General features: G+C 42.8%; 1 protein-coding gene and 1 long non-coding RNA gene across 4 annotated transcripts in view; one reads left to right on the top strand and one right to left on the bottom strand.

Annotated features, from left to right (window-relative positions):
• Positions 1–24898, bottom strand: part of LOC142046342 (uncharacterized) — a 934987-nt gene that overhangs the window by 214970 nt on the left and 695119 nt on the right. The gene's annotated exons all lie outside the window — the stretch shown is intronic.
• Positions 1–24898, top strand: part of COL15A1 (collagen type XV alpha 1 chain) — a 282178-nt gene that overhangs the window by 110477 nt on the left and 146803 nt on the right. For all 3 annotated transcript variants that reach the window (XM_032765559.2, XM_032765558.2, XM_032765560.2), the window contains exons 4-9: positions 2098–2172; positions 3329–3418; positions 10431–10557; positions 12949–13067; positions 19256–19402; positions 19975–20001. In XM_032765559.2, the coding sequence (XP_032621450.1) occupies positions 2098–2172; positions 3329–3418; positions 10431–10557; positions 12949–13067; positions 19256–19402; positions 19975–20001 (585 nt within the window). The remainder of the gene's footprint in view (positions 1–2097; positions 2173–3328; positions 3419–10430; positions 10558–12948; positions 13068–19255; positions 19403–19974; positions 20002–24898) is intronic.

Raw genomic sequence — 24898 nt, forward strand, 5'->3', positions numbered from 1 at the left:
TAGCACAAGACCTCACTGATGCTCCACTCACCAAGGCATGATTGCTCAATGAACAGGAGTATGACACAGGTTTCTGAAGTCCCCGCAAGATGGAATCACAAAGACAAGATCCTGGTGGTGTGTGAGCATTTAAACAGCAAGGTGATATCTGGTCAGGATGTCTCTGGCACACAGAAAAGGTCACACAGATAGACAGGCAACCTCGGTACCTAGCAAAGCATCATGAGATACTGATGGGATGACTTGGGAGAGGCACAACATTGCTATGTATCCGCACCTACTTTGCTGCAGGCAAAATCATCCAACATTTAAGTCAATCTGTTTCTAAAGTAAGCTTAAGAACATGAGTTCAAAGGCCAGATGAGTCATGACAAAATACTTTGTGGATGTTGAGCATTCTAATGCAAATCAAGTCACGATGATCTGTAACAAAGCGTAGACAAGCCATTAGATTGTAAGCTCTTATGGGAAGTGACCATCTTTTAGTTCTGAGTTTGTACAGCAGCTAGCACAAAGGGGTTCTGGTCCATCACTGGGGATACTAGGGCAATAAAAAAGAAATAATAAATAGATAAAAATGTTAGTAATCAATGTCAGAGGAGAAGGTTTTTGTGTAACAGTGGTGTGTGTGTTGTAAAGGACAAAGAGGAGATCAGTATTGGATGAGTGGAGGATGAAGGCTGAGGCGCAAAAAGGCAAGGTCTTTTTGGTAGTTTAGACCAACTTCATGGGATCTATCTAGCTAACTATCAGTGCTACCTTGTCCTGAAAATGAAAAGAGAGCCAGTGGTTTTGCTTGAGGATAGGGATCATGTGGCTCTGTGTGTGTGTGTGAGAGAGAGGATGGCAACAACATTCTTCATATACTAGAAACCGGAGAGCTGGGATGTAGGTAGACCTTAGAGAAGGGATTTGCAATAGTCATTGCACAAGGAGATGAAGACATGGATTTAGATTTCAGCTGAGGTGGAGCTGAAGAATTGATGTATATGGATAATATTGCAGACATTGGGATAGATAAGTTCATAGACTATTAAACACAGGAAGGACATGAAAAATTCAAGGTCCAAGATGGTGCCAATGATATTGGGCAGTGCAGTCTGATGGGAGACCTTGGTCGAGGAAGGAGAGATTGAGTTGTGTCTGAGGATGGGCATCTTATTCATGAGAAGTGCTTCTGACTTAATAAATACAACAGTAATAATCACCCATTTGAATTAATTTGTCACTCATCTGAGAATTTCTGACCAAGAAACCTTAGTGACATTAAAAATTACATGGTCTGCAGAAAAGAATATTGGATGTAGTTCTGTAAGGCATGCCAAAAAGAGTTGAGTTAAGACTTAGGAACAAAAATACCGCAGAAATTAGAGAGGCAAAAAAGGGGTGTTTTTGGCTTTGCTGCCGTCCGAAGGGTAGAAATGGGCTGAAATAACAGTTCTTCAGGCTTCTAAGTGTACAGTAGGGCCCGTATCCAAATTTAGCTGACTGGCTTTAGGAACCCAAATGAGTGGCCTAATTTTAGAGATGTGAGTGCTTAACTTTAACCCCTCAGGTTTGAAAATGCGATCTAATTTTCTTTAAAGGTAGTTTTAACAATGTAAACTGTTAGGGTTAAGTATTTTGAATATATAGCACATCACTGCATGTACTTGTAGGGAGCATAGTATATTTTTTAAATACTGTCTCAGAAGTTGCTCAGCTGCATACTCTTGTTTCATGCCAATTGAAACTGCATCACCAATAACAATTCCTTAATTTTTATTTTTTTTTATTTTCACCATCAATTAGCAATAATAATCTCAGCAGAGGGCATTTTCTAGAGATTGATGAGTGGCTTAATTAATGACCCTTCAGGCAATGTTTTGGTCCATCAAGCTCCTTACAGCTGATGAGGATCTCCAAGAACTTCCCAGCTTCCGTGGTGGTGGTTGTTAATAATTAAGATCATGTGTGTTACTAGCCAAACTTCATGCTTTAGATAATTTTCCAAAGTAAACAAGGTCCAGTCTGTCCTTCCCCCCACCCCCCACAATGCTTTCATGAAGGTTATTTGAAGAGAATATTTCCTTGAACTGCTTTTGTTGTTTCATGTAGGGGTCGATTCAACAACTAATGATCAAATCTGACCCAAGGGCTACTGAAGACCAATGTGAAGATGATGACCCATATGTGAGTACTCACACACACATCTCTCCATCTGTTCACAGTGTTTCTGTGCCAAGGATTTGAATTGCAATAGCACTTTTTAAACAAAACTGGTAGGAGGTGGGATGTAGGCAGTCTTTCTTAGTGGTCAGAGAGCAGATGTCAGGTCTAGTGGGCAGAGCAGACATCCAGGCTGGGGAGCAGAAGCAGAAGTCAGAGCTGGAGTCAACTGCCAAATACTAGAGTTAAGGGGTCCAGACAGAGTCAGGACCAGAAATTGAAGCTAAGAATCAGAGCCAAGGCCAGATACCAAATGCCAGGCCCAAGGGTTGAACCAGAGTTGGAGTCAGAAGTCAGAGCCAGGATTGATAGCCAGTGGTCATGAGCAAATTGAAAGGGCAGGAACCAGAGAGAGGCAGGGATCATGTGTGGAGTAGGATCAAAGTGGGAGCTAGGAGTGAGGAACAGGTCTGCAGCAGAGCAGGACTCAGGAACAGAGTTGGATACAGATTGCAGGAGGCAGGCAAGAGCAAGGTGAAACATGGCAGCAGCAGCAGAAAATTTGCGCAGTTGCTTGGACAGTCCTCCCAGTTCACTTAGCTTAAGTAGTGGGTGTGAGCCAGTCAGGTAGCTGTAGGCCTTGGGAGCTCCGAGTGGAATTTCTGTGGGGGCTGGCCTTCCACATTTAGAGAGATGTTGCTTCATCCATCTCCCTTAATGGTGACAAGGGAGTGTCAGAGATCCAGGGCCCCACAGCCAGGCATTCTAGACCTGCCCCCTTGGATCCTTGCAAAAACAAATGATAGTCTCTCTTCTTTGGAACACACTGAAATGCTTGACAGTGTTTTGTTGATGTGCTTTGTTTTGTGCTGTCCCCCTTGGAAGCCAGAATTCTCAAAGAATTTTCCAATCTTTAGTCTCCATCACCTTTGAGTCCTTGAGTGGTAATATTCATTTTGCTAAGACACTTATCTCCATACTCTATTTTAAATGCTGAAATAACTTACTTTATAATAATACTGGAACTAAGTTGCTGAGAAATACACATAACTAATTTCCCCCACGTAACTACAAGTGAAAAGTGAAGTACAAAAGAATCTGAAGAGCTATTTCGTGCTAGAATGTAACATTCTGAATCTGGAATTTTCTAAATTCATCCTAATGATTTGCTTTTGTGTAGGCATCAGGAGATTCTAGTGGCACTGGTAGCATTCAAGAGCTGGAAGGACTTCCTGAGACAGAAGAAGTCATTGCATCTTCTCAACCCCTAGTAAGTGTCAGCAATTATTCAGCTTTACCTTTCCGCATTACCAGTACTTTAAGTAGTGAGGTGCAAATGCTGCCATTGGATACTTATTTGCAGCACCTTCTGAGACCAGTCAGAGTGACGTGCCCTATCAAAGGCAGAATTTGGCCTTGGAAGTCCAACTTCCTTCAGGCTTGATAGTGAATTGACAATTTGCCGCAAGCAAGAGGCAGCACGTTATGCTGTCCCTGGAGCAGCCCATGTGGAGGGAGTGTGACTTTGGGACTTTCTTCTCTGAAGTTCTCTTATCATATAGGTTTACAGGATCCTGCCTTCATTTTTTCCTTCATGCCCTTTTTTAAAGTGTCTCTACAACATTCTGTTAACCCACTTTGATGCAAGGTGATAAGCAGCTGACCTACTGTGTTTTGTTTCAGTATTTTTAAAATCTATCTTGACTGTTCAGCGATTGGACTCCTGCCTTGTTCACTTACTACACACTGCCTGTCTTGTCAACATATGGCTCAGATCTTTTCTCATTTACACCAGCATAAATCTAGATTTAGTCCAGAATTGCACTGTAGTTGTTGAATATAGACCAGGGCCAAAATTTGGCCTAATCTGCAGGATTTGTATCATTCACTATGTATCCCTGCCTCATTCACTGTATACTGTATAGCCTTCCACCCCTAGCTCTCCTTATTACACCCTGTACTCTTTGGGAGGCCTGATGAAGGAAGGAATATATTTCCTGCCTGTATTCAAGTAAGTGTTTGTTATTTGTTAGCCTGTAATCCATTACAAAGAATTAATATAAGAAGAGGGGTCAAATAGAAGAAGGCCTCCCCACCTCCATGTTACTCTGGCCATATCAGGAGCTTGATGAGATGCAGAGTATCACAAAACACGAGTTGCAAAGGTGATTCTTTCTTTGATTCAATTTAATTTCTTCCTCAAAACACAGAATAGAGGTAACCTTCTCTGTATGCAACACAAGAAGACAAGGAGGGCCTGAGGCCTAGGGACTGGTTTAGGTATAGAATGAACCAGAATGTTCAGAAAAGTTATTTCTTGTATAAGAAAAATAGAAAGTTTTTCCTGTACTAAGTAGCCTATCCTATGTATTACCTTGACTTTTGATTACTTCCAAATTTCCACAGAACACACCCTTTGGCAGATCATATGCATGCTACTTCTTTAAAGGAGTAATTTGGCAGAGCACTAAACCAACTGGAAGACTTTGGCTACCACTTGTGCTTCGGGGGGAGTTTTGGTAGAATAGTGAGTGAGTTCCATGCTGCAGTGCTGTGGCATGGAAACATCTCTTGCCAGTAGACTGTGTTTTTCTTGGTAACCCATAGCAATATGTGTCAGGTGACAGGGCTAAAAATAACCTGTTAAAAAGGCAAAGATGTTGTACTGACCTTACTAAGTAAAAGGAAGGTGGTTTATATGTACTTTTAAGGAACAGGTTAAGAGTTTGCATTCTCCCCTTGAGTAGAACATTGCAGTTTGAGATATGCTAGCAATGTAATTCTATTTTATATCATGAGAGGTGAACTAGAAGTAAAATAGTTACTACCCGTGGGTCAAGTATACTCCCACATTCACAAATTTATCAAGCTGCTAAACTGTGACCTCTTCCCTTGTACCACACTTCGGAGACCTCCACTGCACTAGACAGGAAACCTCTGTGGAAAGATCATGTCAAGGTTTAACATTGTCAGAGTAGTACAAGAATGTCCTATCTTCTTGGGGGAAAAACAATGTAGTGTGTGATTTTTTTTTTTGGCATGCTCTGTAGCACTGGCCTGCAGTGAACTAGAAGCTGGTAATTAAGAATCAACGCCAAGGGAAGTGACAACTCCGGCACTATTGGGATGTATTATAGGAATGATGAAGCTGTGGTTAATATTAATTGGGGAAGCAAACTATTCCACTTTCCTGTGGGCCTCTTCAGGACAGCCACACACATGGGCACAACTAAACCATTGCAAACCTTTTCAGTACATCTCTAATTTACGTATCAATTTTTCCACAAATCCTTCTCTGTAAAACAAGACACGCTCACATGCACTGATATTCTGTTATTTATTTCTGTTGTTCTAAAAGCGGTTCATATACTGGGAAGGAAACTGAGCCTAAGAGAATTATTTTTTTTTGAATTGCAAAGCTGCTGCTTTCCCTTCAGATTGAAATATTATGCTAATATAGTAAACATGGAGAATGAATCATCAGAAGGATTTTGTTTAAAACCTTAAAAGCAACGTCTATACATTCTGTTCATTTTACATTCACTTTTTCAGTAATGGTCTGTCTTTTCTGGTGTGCCTTGAAACAAAGGGAGTCTGTGTGAAGTCCTAGTTACGGCTACAGTAAGGCTCTTTGTATGAGATAATCACCCTATGTTTTACGCTGCATAAGTTTCTGAGCCAAACAATCATAATCCTGAAAGGCTTGTAAATTATCATTTCCCTTAAACTGTAAGAATTCACATGAAAGTTCTTTCCTAGGCAACATACATAACTTAGTGTTTTTAAAATGTGTTACAATAATGTCATTAAACTTCTTCAAAAAGGCAGCACCAGTGTATTAATAACTTGGAAGATTTACGTTGACTTTTAAAAAAGGTATGGGTTTTTGCCAAATAAGAAATGTCTAAATGTGACTTGTTGGATATGTATGCTTTCCAGTGTGAATGTCCATTGATTTTTAATGTGCCCTTTTTTAGAAATAGTCAAGAAGAGACATAGACTAATGACAATATAATAATCAATACAGTCACTGAGGGATGCGTCTGAAAAAGTTTGTATTCATGTAATGCTATTACAAATTGCCAAGCAAACTCTCCAAGATCAGTAATTCAAAGTACATTCCCATGCTGGTCTGGAATGAAAAAAATCCAGGGTCATAATTGATAATATAGCTGCTGAATGAAGAATCTTATCCGTGCCAAGGATGCATAATCTAGTAGTTTGTATTCTGCTAAATTCTACTGTACTTTACAGTAACAATAGATTGAACTGTTTGGGATATTTCAGTACATTTCCATTCAACAGACTGTACATAGTTTTTCAGCATAGGGAATCATCAGGAAAGAGAGATGTCTCTATCTAGAACAGCTGCCACTCTGAAAGGAGTTAATTATAGATACTCTGGTATAGTTTATTTACGTTGCATTCTCCCAAGGGAAGTATTAGAAACCCTATTGTTTGGCATATTGACATCTGGACCCTCTCCTGTGAGGTCTTGAGTGCCCTGTGTGATTTCTGAATATCTTCTGAACTTAATTGGGAGAGGAGAGTCCTCAGCACCTCATTTGAGGTGCTCATCACCTTGAAGATTTTGAGTCCTAAATGTATAACAACAAAACATTCTGGACTGGCAAAGGGGTGAGCTAGAAGACCTACTGGGTCTTTTCCTTCTCTACATTATAAAGGCCAGAAAACCTCCTCCCACAGAGAAACTCATGCGTGAGTTTCCACAGTCAGAAAACTGTGAGCTCATGGAGTTTCCTGGGAATCACCCCTCCAGATGGAGAGTGTTGTGGGGCTGTGGAGCTTTGCTGTGAGTGAGATCTCCTAACCACAGACTGGAGATCCACTTTGAAGGAACCCAGGTAGAAGGTGAGGACACAGGAACTATTCATGCATTGCTGCACTTCCACACCGCTCCTGTAGTTTCTTTCACCCTGCAGCAGCAAGGTTGCTATTGCCTTTGCCTGTCCTCTCTGGCTGCTTGCTTAGTAGGAGCCACAGAGGGAGTTAACTCAGTGCCAACCTCTACACTTTTGTCCAGATTTATACATGGAAATTCATTGGGTCTGCAGGGAATGCAGTGCATGCTGTGTTCCAACCATTCCCACCCTTTCCTTCATATCCTCACAGAACACATGCAGAGAAGCTGCCTTCTGTTCCATTGATGTGCTCCCTGAAAAAGCCATCCCTTCTCCCTGTGCTTGGGTAGAGTGCCTGAATGCGGAGGGAATGCCCCAGCCTTATGATTCTAAAACAGATCCCTGTGACCCACACCATACACCTCCTCCCAGCTTAGTATATTGCTCTTTGTCACTAACCTTTTGCATATAGTTCTTCAGCCAGTTTTCTTTTTACTAGACAAAGCTCCTGTCCAAACCAATGTGGATTAATTTTGAGAGATTTCATGGGCCACTGTTAAATGCTTTGCTAAAATCCAATCACAGTATATTTGGTTTACTGTTTTCTTTATCTACTAATCCTTGTAATTCTATCAAGTAATCAAATTTATGTGGCATGATTTTATTTTTACTAACCTGCAGTGTGCTGCTTATTGCTCATTGTTCTATTATCTTTTGTATGCGTAGCCATTTTTTTTCCTCAGTATTTTCCCCATTATCTTTCTAGGGAAGGAAGTCAGATTTTGGGGTGGAATTACTAAAATCACTTTCTTTTCCTTTTATTAAAGGTTATCTATTGTTTAACATTAGTAAAAGTAAATATTTCCTCTGGTTAATTTGTCTTCACATTAATGTAAAACACTTGATACCAATAATTGAACAAAGCCAGGGATTATCCTTTTCTAGCTGTTGTTTCTGTTTAGTATTGGTTCTACAGAAGCAGAAGAGGAAAGTCACTGGAAACTGTATTTAGAGGAAAAAAATATCTGCTCCTTTTGCAGGAGGCATAGGCATCAAGATCCAATCTTATTAAAGGATTTATATCCACAAAGTCCAGTGCTGCATGCCTAAAACATGGCAAAGCTTAATGCTCTAGGTTTATTACAATTCAGATCAACAGGTTACATTTAAGTGTACATTAGGCTGTTGGCTCCAATGAATAGTTGGAGCATGCTTCTAGGGAATATCACGAAAAGGGTATACAAAAATAAAGGAAAAGAAAAGATACGGAGCGAAAACAAATATATGTAATCTGTTAGAGCAAAGGTATTTGAAATCCAGTCTAAACAATGGAAAGATGCCTGTTGACTTCATTGCGAGTTGGATCTGGCTCACAGTGAACAAGACTTCTGATATTCTTTGTTCTTTAAGCTTTCAAAGAAATTGCAAGTCAAAATTGACTTCCTAAAACAAATATGGGTCTGTCTACACTGCAGTTAGACACTTGTGGCTGCCCCATGCCAGCTGACTTGGGCTAAGGGGTTGTTTAACTGCACTGTAGACATTCGGGCTCTGGGACCCTCCCACCATACACGATCCCAGAGCCTAGGCTCCAGCCCAATCCTGAACATCTACACTGCAGTTAAACAGGCCCTTAACCTGAGCCCTGCAAGCCTGAGTCAACTGGCACAGGCCAGCCGCGGGTTTTTAATTGCAGTATAGACATATCCTATGTTTCCTCAGAGCTTTACAAGTAACTGAAGAGAAGCCATGATGCCTTCAATAGCAATTTTATTTTATCTTATTTTTTTATGACCAGTAGCAAGACTCAAATCTGGAAATAACAGGCATCTGCACCCACCAATTATAATTGTGACTTGTATTGTGATTGCACAATGGGGCTAGGGTACCTACGTGCCAGGTGCTGTACAAACATAGAACAAAAAGACAGTCCCTGCCCCCAAGGGCTTAGTATTCAGTCCTCCCCTCTGTGCTGTCACTGTCCTTCCTTTTAAAATGAGGACAGCATCTACGTGCATATTGTACTTGAAGCATGTGCTTAGTTTCCATTGATTTCAGTGAGACCTGAGCACATGCTTAAGCGCTGTCTTGAATAGGGATGCTTTCCTGAATAAGGGCCTTAAACCTTATTTCTAGTGTTTTATTATGGAAACACAGCAAACTGCTTTGAAAGGGTTCCCCTCTTGTATATACATAAAAACAGAAGGATAATATCAGGCTAAAGATGTTCTAGGTATCATTCCATTCTTTTACACGTGTAGCAAAATATGTTAAAATTCCTTGTTACCATTATGTGCATCTCTGCCAGATTCTTTGGCCCACTACATGTGCTCCATGTTGCTATGGCAACACAAATCACATTTAAACCTGGTTTAATTGGCCAGTGGAGGACTGAGTAAGGCAATCCTCTGGCACAGAGCCAGCTCTGTCTCAAGTCTCTGAGGGATAGTCTATATGAACAGATAGTGCATGGCAAGCTGGGATGTAACTCTACCTCTGACTAATATGCCATACTCAAACTGTCCATGTGGACCTTGCTGCCATGCACTAAAGTTCTATAATGCCCTTTGATCTACTCCCATTATAAAGTGTATAGATTAAAGTGCGCTAAGGAAATTTTAGTCACATCAGCACGGGCCACACAAACATTTAGTGCATGGCAAAGTAGATTTACACCCCAGCTTGCCACAAACTAACTCTTTGTACAGACAAGCCTTGAGTGTATGTGGTAGGGCAGGTGTGCTTCTACACCTACTCTATCCCAAGCTGCTGAAATTGCCACTGCGGCCTATGGGCAGCCGGCAGAAGACAGAGCAGACTGCCAGCTCTGTGGATAGGGCTGGCACTTGCCAGCTCCAGGACCAAGAAGCCATAAAAGTGGCTTAATACACCTGTGCCTTCTCCAGACTGGTGCCAAATGACTTACCAGGCCCAGAGGATCTGGATTTCAGATGTGTTTGCTAGCCTTTCAGCAGAACTTAGTTGAAACTTTCATACATATTATATGAAATTCATATTAAAACCATTTGGCTATAAATTAGAGAGATGGTTCCTGCCAATCAGAAATGAGGTATTTAAAACAGAACAGCGGTTAAAGAGAAGAAACTTTATTGTAATGTAATGCAAATATTTCTTGTTAGTAAATGTTAATTTTATTGGTTCCTGCCTTTTAGCAGTAACTGAAAACACATTCAAAAGAATTAGGCATTATTAGGAATAAGTGCATAAAAAAGTGCTATTTGGAAGAAAACCAAGACTCCAGTTGAAATTCATAAATATAGCAGGTTTTTCTATTCTCTGAAGTAGAACAAACCTATTGATTCATTTTATATGGTAAGACTTTTCTCAAGAATAATGATCAAATATGTTTGCTTTACTTTCTTGCTAAGCAATTGTTTGGGAATGTATTTTTTTTTTTAGCCTGAGGAAACAACAGCTGGACCTGTAGAAGCACCTCCAACTGTATCAGCTCAGTCAGAAGAAATGGATTTCTCAGGACATCATATATTAGATGAAATACCTGAACCACCTACAATCAAAGAACAAGGCACTATATATATTACCCTTTTTTACTTCTACACTATTCATGGCTGGGCCTATATTTTCTCTGTATAGAAAGCATGTGGTACTACCTGAAATATACATAATCATTTTAAATATCTTAGATATTTTGTTTATTATGATGGGCATCTCATCAGTACTGAACGTGATGAGCCTACTGCAGGGTAAAATACATTTTTCACCAAACAGTTGCACTTTGAATTTTTCAAACCGGTCCATTGTAACAGTGGTTATAGGTAGAGACTACAACCCCTCCTGAGCCCCTTTTTGCTAACCATAGGGCCCACAGATCATTTAACCACATCTTGGGCAAAAAAGATCCTTAGTTCTTAGATGTGCAAAGAGCTGGCATACCCTTCTCAACAAAGATAGGTCCCGATCATAGCTGCATTCAACTAAACTATAGTTTGTTTGAGAGGAAAAACAGATAAAACAAAGAATTAAAATAAATTCTCGGTCTGTATGACTCTCAGTGGACAGTAATGCAAGCCAGCAGATGTGCATATCCTCCAGTTCTGGTGTCTTGCTGTAGTGTACCTGGTCAACTGTGCAGTACTGTATGTAAGAAGGATTTTTACTTCTCTAACTTGTTGCTTAGATCACCTGATACCTGGGCACATGAAGTGTCATTACCCCATCTTAGAATGTATAAATATAAATGTTATTGGTTCTAAAATTGTCCAGCCCCTTTAAAAAATTTAGCTCCAGTATTTAATTCTATGATCTCTTATGATAGTGAATTCTGCATACTTAACAACACTGTTATCCATCACAGTAATGTCTGAGCACCACACAGCCAAATGTATCTTTGCCACACCCTGTGAGGTAGGGGAGTATTATCTCCAATTTGCAGTGGAGAAACAGGCACAGAGAGATTAAGGGCCAGATTTTCAAAGGTCTTTAGGCAGCTAAAGATACACAGAGGTGCCCAGTGGGATTTTCAGAAGTGCGTAGGCACCTAAACTTACGTTGATTTCAGTGGGAGTTAATTGTGTAGGCACTTTTGAAAATCAAACTTTGTCCCTAATCTGCCTCTTAAGGCACCTAAATTCCTTTAAAAATCTGACCCGAAGTGACTTGGTCAAGGTCAAACAAGAAGTCTGTGAGAGAGCCAAGAATTGAACCCACATCTCTTGAACTCCAGTCTACTGTCTTAGCAACAGGGTCACTTAACTATCATTCATTGGATGGTCATGATGATGAAAAGTGAGAAACTGTGAGGGGTAAAATATCTAAAATGTGAGGAACCATTTTCCCATTGTGTATAGAGTACTTGATCCTATGTAGTGCAGGTATGGAGCATTTCATGTGTAAGTGCCAAGTACAAAGTGCTAAGCAGGGCACAAAGCACAGAAGAACCCAATTCTCCAATAGTGAGAAAACTGCGGCACACAACCACATTACTAGAGCAGGAATCGGCAATAGGAGTAAGGCCAAAGAAGAAACTGCATAACTAATTACCTCACCCTTAGTCAGAGGATTACACTTAAGCCAATGGCTCCTGAAACAAACCTTGTAGGGCACATCCCTCATTTTTAAATCTTCACAGTTGAAAGGTAGTGGGAAGGCAAAGGGTTGAAGCAAAAAGATCATCCAATGCACTCTCCTTATCTCACGCATTCCTACAGTATATCCCAGGGCCGCCAGAGGGGGGGCAAGTGGGGCAATTTGCCCCAGGTCCCAGGCCACGCAGGGGCCCCCACAAGAGTTTTTCGGGCCCCCCGGAGCAGGGTCCTTCACTCACTCCGGGGCCCCCGGAAAACTCTCATGGGGCCTGGGCCCCCGGCGCTTCTTCCGCTCCAGGTCTTTGGCCTCAATTCGGCGGTGGGGGGGGGGAGTCCTTCCACTCTGGGACCTGCCGCCGAAGTGCCGGGTCTTCAGCAGCAATTTGGTGGCGGGGGGTCCTTCCGCTCCGGGACCCGCCATCGAAGTCCTGGGTCTTTGGCGGCAATTCGGCGGCAGGGGGCCTCCATCACAGATCTTCGGGGCACTTTGGTGGTGGGTCCCGGAGTGGAAGGACCCCCTGCTGCCGAATTACTGCCGAAGTGGGGGGTCCCCTGACTCCTCTGGGCGGCCCTGGTATATCCCCTCTTTTGTACCTATCTTCTCTCGTTTTGTACTTTTTTTTAAAAAAAATCCCCCTATCTTCCAAAGTTTTTGAAATAACTGTGTTTTTATTTAACTCCATCCTTCTCTATTACAGAAAGATTTTATTTTTGCCTAGAGTTTTGGGGGTTTCCCTTCTTTCCAACTTTCATCTTCTGTTTGTGTATTTTTGTCCAATACCAATTATTTTCTTTCTTTTGCCTTCTTGTATGTTTGATCTCTTCCCTGATAAATGTCTTCTAGTGTGTTTCCTCTATTTCATTTTATTTAGGTTCAACCAGTGCAGGAAATGATCAACATGAAAGCGATGCCACTACGGTAGCCCAGGAAATACTAAAATCAGAAGCTGGTTCTGGTGCTATTGTTTTGCAAGGAGTGAGCAGAGAAAAGGTAGGATAGGTGGCTTACTATGTAGCTCCTCATTATGGCTCTGATTCAGGAAAGCACTTATGCATCTCATTAAATGCTTTCCTGAATTAGCACCTTTATCCTTTCCAGCTTACTACTAATGATTATGATGATCAGTTATTTATATACTTAAGCAGCTATGGCATGTCATGGCAACATCATATCCAAACCCACTTGAACTGTTGGGCAGTTCAAACCTAGATCCAAACTTTCTGGTTCATACTGTGCCATAGACAGAGCAAACATGTGCTTTTGATGTGGACTACTTTTGCTTTATTTAAAGAAGCCATGAAGAAGGAAAGGAACCCCTATAAATCCTCAAAGTGAGAGCCTGGAGTTTATTGTTCATTTTATAACAGCCATCTTGAATTAACTTTTAGAGACAGCCTTACAGACTAGGGAGCTACTTTATTCTTAAGTAAAGCCCCTGGTGCATGTAATTTTAAATCTATTTGGTATGCTATACAACATGCACCAGGGATCCCTTCTCAGCTGGATAGAGCAGTTGAACCCAAACTCCTTGAATTTTGGAGCAGTTGAGTTCTGAAATTTGTATATGTGGCTCGTCTCTAGAACTGAGTAAACAATGCCGCCCTCCCTCAATAGTTAAAACAAAATCTCTTGAAACAGATTACATTTTCAAGAGAGGAGGCAAAAGCACTTGAACAGATTTGAAAGCGAGTTTGATTGTTTGCAGAGTACTCTTGCAAAAATTCTGTGAATTTTTTTTCATTTTTGGTAGTTTTGAAACAAGATAGGCCCAGTTCACTTCGCAGATACCCAAAGTATATCTGAATTATGCTAGCTACTTAAAGCACAGAATTCCCTTAGACACACATTTATGTCCACACCAACTTCGTACTCAAAATCTGACAGGCTGAGCCTACAGTCTTTACCGAGACTTCATTGGGAGTTTTGCCTGAGTAATGGAAGCTGTGTATGGCCCTGGGTACTTTGATAAAAAATCACACAGTGTTAGAACATAAGAAAAGCCATCAGACCTGTGGTCCAGCTAGCCCAGTATCCTGTCTTCCAACAGTGGCCAATGCCAAGTACTGCAGACAAAATAAACAGAACAGTGCAGTTATTGAGGGAACCATCCCATCATCCATTCTCAGCTTCTGGCAGCCAGAGGCTAGGGACTACCAGAGCATGGGGTTGCATCCCTGACCATTTTGGCTAATAGCCATTGATGGATCTGTCCTCCATGAATTTATCTAAATCTTTGTTGAACCCAGTTATAGTTTTGGCCTTCACAACATCCCCTGGCAATGGGTTTGACTGTATGTTGTGTGCAGAATACTTCCTTTCGTTCGTTTTAAAACCTGCTGCCTATTAATTTCATTGGAAGACACTTGGTGCTTGTGTTATGTGAAGGAGTAAATAACACTTCCATATTTACTTCCTCCATGACATTTGTGATTTTGTAGACCTCTATCATATTCCCCCTTAGTTGTTGAAAAGTTCCAGTCTTTTTAATCACTCCATGTGTGAAAGCTGTTCCATACCCTTAATCATTTTTGTTGCCCTTCTCTGTACAGTAACTCCGCATCTAATGTTGTAATTATGTTCCTGAAAAATGCGACTTTAAGTGAAACAATGTTAAGTGAATCCAATTTCCCCATAAGAATTAATATAAAAGGGGGAGGAGGGAGGTTCTAGGGATTTTTTTTTTTTGCCAGACAAAAGCATTATAAACATTTTAAACAAGCAATTTAATACAGGTATAATTTTTTAAAACAATATTAAAGAAACAATTTAATACTACAGTCATCATTGCTGAGTATGAAGCTTGGCTGAGGTGGTGGAGTCAGAGAGTGGAAGAGGGTGGATTGTCTGGCTGTTCCTCTTGCTGAACTTTCTGAACTCAAACACATCTAGAGATTGTTGTTTTGCTTTCCTTTTTTTTTTTTCTCCTTGGTAAATTTCTTTATAGCAAGTCATTAGATGACCAACTCCCCTAATCACTTTGGAGCTGCGTTCCCTGTCAGGATCATCATTACTAAGGATTTGCAAGCCAGCTTCAATCATTTGGAAAGCTTCAGAAAGACGTTTGGCAATCAAATTTCGATGGGTTGGTGGTTCTTCTACTTCTTGGCCCTCTTCTTCCATTGCTCTCATCACTTCTAGTTGCATCAGATCTTCATTGGTTAGCTCATATGATTGCAGAAGTTGTGTAATGTCGGCTTCTTCCACTTATCAAAACCTGCTTTCTTGCCAAGCTGAGGCTATCTTTCTTCATAGCGGGGACAACGTCTTTGAATCCTTTTAAGTCATTGACCCATTCAGGCCACATCTTCCCCCACACACCATTCATGCATGCCTGAGTAACTTCAGCTCAGGACTCACCAATGTTATTGATGCACTTCAGGATGTTGTAGTCATGCCAAAATTGTTGAACCATAGGTTTGTCTTCCCCATTGGTGCCTCTGATGAGCTGGTCAAAAGAATGGCATAAGTAACACGCCTTAAATGCAGTGATGACTCCTTGGTCCGTGGGTTGGATGGGTGATGTGGTGTTAGGTGGCAGAAAAACAACTGACATTTTTGCACAGGTCGTCCAGTTGATCGGATAAGCTGGTGCATTATCAATAAGCAATAAAATCTTGGAATCAAGATTTTCCTTGGCACAGTATTCCTTCCATGCAGGGACAGCACTGAGTGTCAGCCATTCTGAAAAAATAGCTCCAGTTATCCGTGCCTTCTTATTGGATCTCCAAATGACCAGAAGGTGTTTCTTTGAAAATCCCTTGAGGGCGCATGGTGTTTCAGTTTGGTACACTGTCAGTGGTTTCATCTTCATGTCTCTGGCAACGTTACCACCTAGAAGCAAGGTTAGATGGCCTTTAGCTACTTTAAATCCGGGTGCTGTCTTCTCCTCTCAGGAAATGTAGGTCCGCTCAGGCATCCTCTTCCAGTGCAGGCCCATTTCATCGACATTGAAGACTTGTTTAGGGGAACAGCCACCTTCCTTAATTAATTTCTTAATTATTTTCTTGAGATAGTCAGGGAATTCTTTAGCTGCTGCAATATCAGCACTAGCCACCTCACTGGACATCTTGATGTTAAGCAGGTGGAAGTGCCTCTTGAGCCAATCAAACCAGCCCTGACTTGCTGTGAAAGTCTCTGTCTGTGATCCTTCACCTTGGTCTCTCTTCAAATTGTCATACAAACTTTTTGCTTTAGCTTGTATCACTAGCAAACTTAGAGGTATGTTCCACTGGTTTTGGTCCTCTATCCATCATGAGAGAAGACGCTCCATATTTTCCAGCAAACTACTCCTTGATCAATTCTTGTAGTAGCACTAAGCAGTGTTACACACCAAGTATAAGAACATAAGAACGACCATATATGGTCAGACCAGAGGACCTTCCAGCCCAGTATCCTGTCTGCTGACACTGGCCAATGTCTGACCTCTTGCATACCACTAGTCACTCACCCATAATCTCTGCAGCAAGTCCATAATGTCTAGTATATCTTTTTAAAAACTGTATCCTTCCTTGATTTGAAAAAATGTGATGAAGCTTCTTAAGTCTCTCCCTGTAATGCATCTTTTCCAGACTGCAGGTAAGTCTTGTAGCCTTTGTTTGCTCTTTCCCATTTTTAAACATCCTTTTTTACGTGTGAACACCAGAACTGGACTCAGGATTCCAGTAATGGTCTCACTAATGCTGCATAAAGAGATAATACCATCTCCCTACTTCTAATTGATATTCCCCTGCTTATAGATCCAAGGACTGTGTTCACCCTTTTAGCTACAGCATCACACTGGAAGCTCATGTTCATCTTTTATGTAACATCCCTACCTAAGTCCTTTTCAGGACACAGTCCCTCATCTTATAAAAGTGACCTACATTTTTAGTTCCTAGATGTATAATCTTTAATTTGGCTGTTTGTTTTTGAACACATGATGTTCCAATAAGCCTAGCTTAACAAGCCATCAGGTCAGCCTATCTAATTGATCTGTCTCCGCTGTTATTTACCGCTCCACCAATTTTTGTGTTATCTGCAAATTTTATTAGTAATGAGATTATATTTTCTTCTAAAGCATTGAGAAAGATATTGAACAGCACTGGGCTGTGAACAGATCCCTGCAGGATCCAACTAGAAGGGCCTTCCTTGGATGGCAATTCCAGATTTACAATTATTTTTACAGTCTATCAGTTAACCAGTTTTTAATTGATTTAATGTAGCCTATATTGGGTTTTATGTAGCACTACCTTTTTTTTTTATCAGAATGTCATGTGGCACTAAGTCAAAAGCCTTATAGAAATCTAAGTATTTTATGTCAATACACCTACATTTACCAACAAAACTTGTAATCTCATTCAAAAACAAAGTAACGTTTGCCCAAGAGGATTTATTTTCCATAAAATCGTATTGACTGGCATTAATTATGGTGCCATCTTTTAATCCTTTACTGATTATATCCCATATCAGCCTTTCCATGATTTTGTCCAGGACTGATGTCAGGCTAACCTATCTGTAGCTTCCTGAGTCTTCCCATTTACCCTTTTAAATATTGGCATGGCATTAGCTCTGCCTAGTCTTCCAAGATCTGTTAAAAATCAATACTAATGGTTCAGAGAGTTGCTTGGCCAATTCTTTTAATACTCTTTGAGACAAGTTTTCTGGTCTTATAGATTTTAAAAAGTTTAATTAGTTGTTGTTCAACATCCTCCCTAGTTATTGACAGAACAGAAAGATATGCTTACATTATCCTGCTTCTTTCCAAATACAGAACAAAAATAAGTATTGAATATTTCTGCCTTCTATTGCATGATTGACAATTTTACCATTCATCTAGTTTTGGACCAATACCATTGGCAGGATTTAGCTTGTTCCTGATATGTGTAAAGAACTAGTTTTTATTGTCTGTGAGAGGGTGTTCTGGTGCTTTGTGGGGTAGATACTTTAGGAGAGGATTCTATAAAACTCATTGTTTTGTATGTGGTGTGATTAGGGGTGTGAAGGTGATATAAATGGAATATGAAAGATCATCTTGTCTTGTGGGGGACATTTTATTTTTCTGTGTGAGCTGCAGCATTTGGATTGTGTGTTTGTTTTTGTTTATTTGAATTCCATTCTGGCTCTCTTTTGGGGATCAAAAGGGTGTCAAAGATTCCTGACACCTGGGAATCAGTTGGATTGCTTTAACCATCAATTGGCCAGAAAGACAGGGACTAATTTTCCTGGTTTAAGCCTCACCTGGCCTCTAAAGAAAGCAGAGTCTAGAGCCAATCAGGACCAGAGAGGGGCAAGATAATAGTTCTCCTGTCAGTGGAAGGAGGCAATTCAAATATTGAAAGCTGTTGGCTTCCTGCTTCTGTGTGGTGGGGCTAAAACCTTGGAAGATTGCAGACTAGAAAACCCCAGCTAGGGAACTGAATTCTGCTTTGTTTTGTTTTGTTTTATCTTGGTATATGTCCTCCCAGCTTAGGGGAGGACAAATTAAAACTCGTATTCCACCTTTAAGAGGGAGATAGAGCATGGCTATGACTTTTTTTTAAAATAGAAGCTAGACTCACTGCTTGGGATGTTCTTTTGATATTGTCCTTTACCCTGCTGGTTGTTGATGCCTTTAGCCTCTCTTATCAATTGTCTATATTTACTAACTGCTGGTTTGTACTCTTTCCTATCAGCTTCCTAATTTTTTCCATATATGTGGTAATGGCTGCTTTCACTTCACTTGATTTTTTTTTTTTAACCAAAGAAGCCTAATTTCATGATTGCTGAACTGTGTGTGTGGTGAGGCAATGGTGTTGGATTTTTTGGGGGTAGCTAACAGAGTATTCTTAAATAGATGCCCATTATTATTAACATTTTTATGTTTAAATTTTCCTGCCACTCAGTTTTGTGTGGGCAACTGGCTTTTTCAAAGCACCAAATGTTGCTGGTTGGGGACTATAATTCTGTCTGCACATAACTAGTGAAATTAAGTCATGACCACTTGTACCCAGGCAATCATCCCATTTTAGTTGAATAATCAATTCATCTTGATCAGTCAGAATGAGGTTTAATACCCTGAGTTGGTTGTAATATATATTGGTACAGTGCCTAGCACAGCGGGGCCCCAAACTAGTTTGAGGCCTGTAGGTATGATGACAATATATGTTAAAATAATAAAAAGAAAATAATAAAACCTATTATTGTATATTATACATTCTTAGGGTCAAAAAGGTGAGAGAGGCGAAAAAGGAGAGCAAGGGCCGCGAGGACCACCAGGACCACCAGGAAAGTTGAAACTAGAAAAAATGCAGACAGGGATTCAAGGACCCCCTGGGCTTCTAGGAAAACCTGGGCGAGATGGTGAACCTGTGAGTACTGCATCTCTATTGAAGCCACACAGATTATATAGAGAGACCAATATTCATTTATCACACACAGGTGAAGGGCCGATTCTCTACTGCCTTGCACCCTGTGTAGTCCAAGTGGGTGTTTAATCATGCCACATCAAAATAGTAGTCTTCTCCACACATCAGTGGTTCTACAAGGTGCCTGGCCATGGTGATTCCGGACCAAAGGGTGTAAAACACAACTGTTGAGGTGTCAGCCAAGCTCCTCAAGGATGCCACTTGCATTTTGAGAAATGTTGGGTGCGGGGGACAGCTTGTGTAGTTCCCAAGAAGCATGGTTTATGTATCCCCTCTAAGCTGCAGCTTCTGGATACACAGAGTGTTTTATACTTCACTCTCTCCTCAATCACAAATACATGGCCCCCAATTAAATACGTATACAAAATAATGCACCTGGTAACACAATACAGATTCTAATTCTGTTTTGATATTTTGTCATAGCATGAAATGCTGGCCATTAAGATGCAGTTACTTGTTTTTATCCCTCTTCTACTTATTCTGTGTACCTTTCTAAAATAAGTGTTTTCTTTTAGGGCATTCCTGGTAAAGATGGATTGCCAGTAAGTACCTTTTTCATACATATTTTAGTTTGTTGAAGAGAAAGAAACCTAGCATGTCTTTGCCAGACTGACAATCAGCGAAGTTTGAGCTTAAGCTATACAATGCTGTTTTGCAACCCTGTTATCAGTAGGCAGTTTGATATCTGAACTGCTGCACTATGTTATAATGAAAAGCAAGAAGACTGTAATGTTTCAAAGTGCATCACAAGCATTTGGAAGAGACCTCAAGATGACCATCCTTGACCGATCACAGGTGGTTTCACACTGATTGATTTCAGAAGTCCTGGAGTCTTTCTTCTATTTTGTGAATACAGTTTAAGGTTGGCAAATAGCTTGAACTAACTCCTTCACCATGACTTTTGGCTGTCAAGCTGTCTTTGTAACCATTATGTAAACAAAGGGATGCATTGCAGCCTTCAGGTTCCTAGCTGCATCTCCCTCCAGTCTCTTTCTTCTAGGCCTTAACAGGGTGTCAGCCTATAGGATTTTGTGCAGTTAGTGATGAAGGGCTCACCTGCTGATTCACACTGGCTGCCAGACCAGGTGGGCACTTTGTGCTCCAACCCAAGTTCATACAAGAGCTCTCTCAAGGCAGAGGGAACTGAAGGAAGAAGAGGGGAGCCCTGCACAGACCAACCCTTTGAGAAGCCAAGCTCTGGCAGAAGTTTTGTTTGATGCTGTTTAAGTTAGTATAAAGGAAACTCCAAGAAGAGGATATACTTAGACACTTTTCTGTGTATGTACTGTGTTAAGAGCAAGATGAGAACACATGTGATTACCCATCCTAAACTACAGCACTCACCCAACTCCCAGCTGCTTCCCCATCTCCTACTCCTAACCTCAGTACAATCTTTCCTCCACAGCTGCCATCTGCCTTCCCCACCCAGGGGTGAAAGTAACTTAAAGGACTTGCTGGTACTCCAGAATCCAGAGGAGAGGCGTGGCCTCCAACGAAAGAGGCGAAGCCTTTAAATCCCTAGGCCCTTTAAAATCAGGATTTAAAGCGCCCGGGGCTGTGGTAGCAGCAGCTGAGAGCCCCAAGTCCTTTAAATCACCCCCTGAGCTCCCAACTGCAGAGGTAGGTGGGAGCCCTGGGGTTCAGGGGCAATTTAAATGGGGTGATTTAAAGGGCCCGGGGCTCTAGCTGCTGCTACCACAGCAGAGCCCCAGGCCCTTTAAATTGTTGACAGAGCCCCAGGGCTCCAGCAGCAGGGCTCAGGGCTCCTGCTGCCACTACCCTCCAGGGCCCTTTAAATTGTCTCTGGAGCCCTGCTGCTGGAGCCCTGGGGTAGCGGCGGCAGGGCTCCGGTGGCTATTTAAAGGGCCCGGGGTTGTAGAGGCAGCGGGAGCCCTGAACTTGTTCAATAGCCGCCAGAGCCCAGCCATTGCTACCCCAGGGCTCCGGCAGGCTCCGGGGGCTATTTAAAAGGCCCAGGCCCTTTAAATTGTCCTCGGAGCCCTGGGGTAGTGGCAGTGGGGCTCCAGCAGTGATTCAAAGGGCCCGGCGCGGTAGCGGCGGCAGGAGCCTTGGGCCCTTTAAATCGCCACCCCAGCCCCACAGCCGCTACCTCATGGCTCTGGCAGCGGGGCTCTGGCAGCAATTTAAAGGGCCCTGGGCTCCAGCCCTTTAAATTGCTGCCTCAGGAAACCTGTCCACCCCGGTATGGCACACCAGCTCTTGCTGGCAGGGGTGGCAGGTTTGTAGAAATTTTGGTGGTGCCCAGAACCTGGTCCTGCCCAAACTCCACCCCCCCCAAACTCCACCCCCCCCACCTTCCCAAGACTCTGGGAGGCAGTCTGGGTGGGAGAGGAGGTCTGGGGTGCAGGCCCTGGGCTGGTGCAGGAGGGGTGCAGTGTGCAGGCTCTGGGAGGGAGTTTGGGGATGAGAGGGAGTGTGGAGGGAGGAGGTGCAGGTTCTGGGAGGGAGTTTGGGGATAAGATGGGTGTGGAGGGAGGGGGTGCAGGGGTGAGGGCTGTGGGGTGAGGTTGGGGGTGGATTTGGGATGTGGCTGGGGATGAGGGGTTTGGAGTGTGAGAGGGGACTCAGGGCTGAGGCAGAGGGTTAGGGTGCAGGAGGATGAGGGCTCTGGCTGGAGCTGGAGATGAGGGGTTTGAGGTGTTGGAGAGGCTCAGGGCTAGGACAGAGGGTTGGGATGCAGAGGGATGAGGGCTCTGACTGGGGGTGTGGGCTGTGGTGTGGGGCAGGGCTGGGGATGAGTTTGGGGTGCAGACAGGCTGCCCTGGGACTGGAGCCAGAGAGGAGGACTCCCCCTAGCCCTTTCCCTGCTGGCAACAGCAAGCTCTGGGGTAGGGACCCCCTTCTCCCTCCTGCCAGCACACTCACTCCCCTACTGTCACTGCACGTGCTCCTAGGGCCCCTCTCAGGTCCAGGAATCCCCCTTGCCTCCGCTGTGGTGGGTGCCAAGCCGGGGCAGGGTGGCTGCCATCACATGTGCGCCTCCTTCCCGCTGCTGCACCTCACTGTAGCCTCACTAGGGCTGCCCCTTGCCCAGCGTGGGGCAAGAGCAGTGACTGCGGGCAGGGGGCAGCTGTATGTGGAGGGTGCCAAGGAAAACTGAAAGGGTCCCTAGGGGTAAAGGCAGACCTGCCCTGGCAGTTGTGGGAGGGGGGGCCATAAGAGCCGTGGCCAGCAGTTAATTGCAGGCAGCTGCATGGGGCTGCAGCGGACGGGAGAGACAACGGTTCTGCTCTGGGCGCCAGGGAGGTGCGGGGGGCAGCAAAGCAGGGCCGGGATCACCATTCAGGGGAGGCGCGGGGGGAGCAGCAGGTTGGGCCAGCGGGGGAGATCGACACCGCGAGACATCATAGCAGCCAGGGCCCTGGACCCTTCAATTTGCTGGAGCAGGAGGGCCGAGTCAGAGAGGGAGAGGAAATGGCTCCATTTTCTTTGCTGGTAGCTATGCACCTTTCTTACTGGTACCTCCATGATCCAGCCCATACCCCGCTTTATTCACTCATGTTCCCCTACACCCCCATTCTCTGTGGTTCTAACTCTATCAATTAACTGACGAGCCACAAGACCTGGCTCACTCCCTGGCTCCAGCCTGCCCATCAGCTTTACCACATACCCCTGATACACCATCTTCCTCGAACCGCTTCCTCCTCCTCAATTGCCTGTTGGCTCCTCTCCCTCTGACTCAAGCCTGCTCGCTAAAGCTCATGAAACCCACACAACCCACTCTCCAAATTACATGTCGCAGTGCATTTTTCATCTGCTGTTGTTTGGTGTGATCTTCTCCATGCTCAGATGTCCAACGGTTCTCACCTGTGTCATTCTGTCACCCTTCCCCATGCTCCAGATTTGGGTTCTTCTAGGCTGCCACATCCACCAACATCCAGAGTGCCATTGGTTCCCCCCGCAACACTCTCTTCTTCTAGCTGCTTGGCCCATGTGCCCTGCAACTTAAGGTGACCTATCTCAGCTACACTACCTAATGACTTTTTTACCATTTTCCCACTCCCCAGCCGTGTTGGCATATTTCCCCTCGCCTCCCTCCGCTCCCCACAGTCCCCCTCATCCACGAAGAAGCATTTGGTGGGAATATCAATCTACCTTATGCACCTTTCCCTTTCCAGAGAATCTAACACAAAATGCTAAAAATTTTGTCTGTTCCTGCCCTCTGTATACACTCCTCAGGGGAGGGTCACATTTTTATAATAGTCAGTCAAATGATGCAGTGGGTGAGGGGGGTTAATTTATCAGCCAAAGGTAAACAAATGCTTATGGCTATCTGCAATCTCTGTTCATAACTCCATGTTCAAAGAAACTAGTTATAATTGCACAAGGTCATTCATATTTAAGGAGTACATATAGAAGGCCGGTACCGGGTCAGACCAAAGTCCATCTTTAGCCCAGATCTGCTCTACCGACATGGAATGCCAGGTCTCCAGAGGGCGGAACCTTAACAGGCATGATCAAAGTGATCATCTCTCACTGCCATCCATCTCCACCCTCTGAAAGACGAGATCAGGGAAACATTCCTTCCATCCTGGTATAGCCATTTATGGACTTACACCACCATGAATTATACCAAGTTCTCTTTAAATGCTGTTATAGCCTAGCCTTCCACAACGCTCCTCAGGTAAGGAGTTCCACAAGTTGACTGTGCGCTGCGTGAGGAAGAACTTCCTTTTATTTGTTTTAAACCTGCTGCCTATTAATTTCATTTGGTGACCCCTAGTTCTTATATTATGGGAATAAGTGAATAACTTTTCCTTATCCACTTTCCTAGCCTCTTTAATCTTTCCTCATATGGGACCCTCTCCAAACCCTTAATCATTTTAGTTGCCCTTTTCTGAACCTTTTCTAGTGCCAGTATTTCTTTTTTGAGGTGAGGAGACCACATCTATACGCAGTATTCGAGATGTGGGCATACCATGGATTTATATAAGGGCAATAAGATATTCTCAGTCTTATTTTCTATCCCCTTTTTAATGATTCCTAACATCCTGTTTGCTTTTTTGACCGCCTCTGCACACTGCACATGGAGAAAGGATTTATCATTAGAAAAGCTGTACCAGACAAAGAAGCTGACCTTTTTAGCTTTGCACTATGCTTTCTTGCTCTTAGCATTTTAATTTTAAGCAGAACACATTTTTTTAAACAAAAGCCATGACAAATTGTTCTGTGGAAAATGCTTCAATTATATAAAGTGATTAGGAATTTTATTTCTGCGGGAGCAACACTTTAAATTAGCCTCTGCATGTTTGGATATTTTTTTCTTTTACAGTTCTTTGTGGTATAAAGAATCATATTTCCTCCCTTAGCAATCTTCTTGCAGCTTTACTTATCTTCAGAAACCATTTTGTCTGTGTGCTATTAGACTTTTATCCTGCTAATACTTTCACACACGCTCAACTATGCTACTGTGAGCAA

The sequence above is a fragment of the Chelonoidis abingdonii genome, chromosome 2, assembly GCF_003597395.2.
Source record: "Chelonoidis abingdonii isolate Lonesome George chromosome 2, CheloAbing_2.0, whole genome shotgun sequence".
Taxonomy (NCBI): Eukaryota; Metazoa; Chordata; order Testudines; family Testudinidae; genus Chelonoidis; species Chelonoidis abingdonii.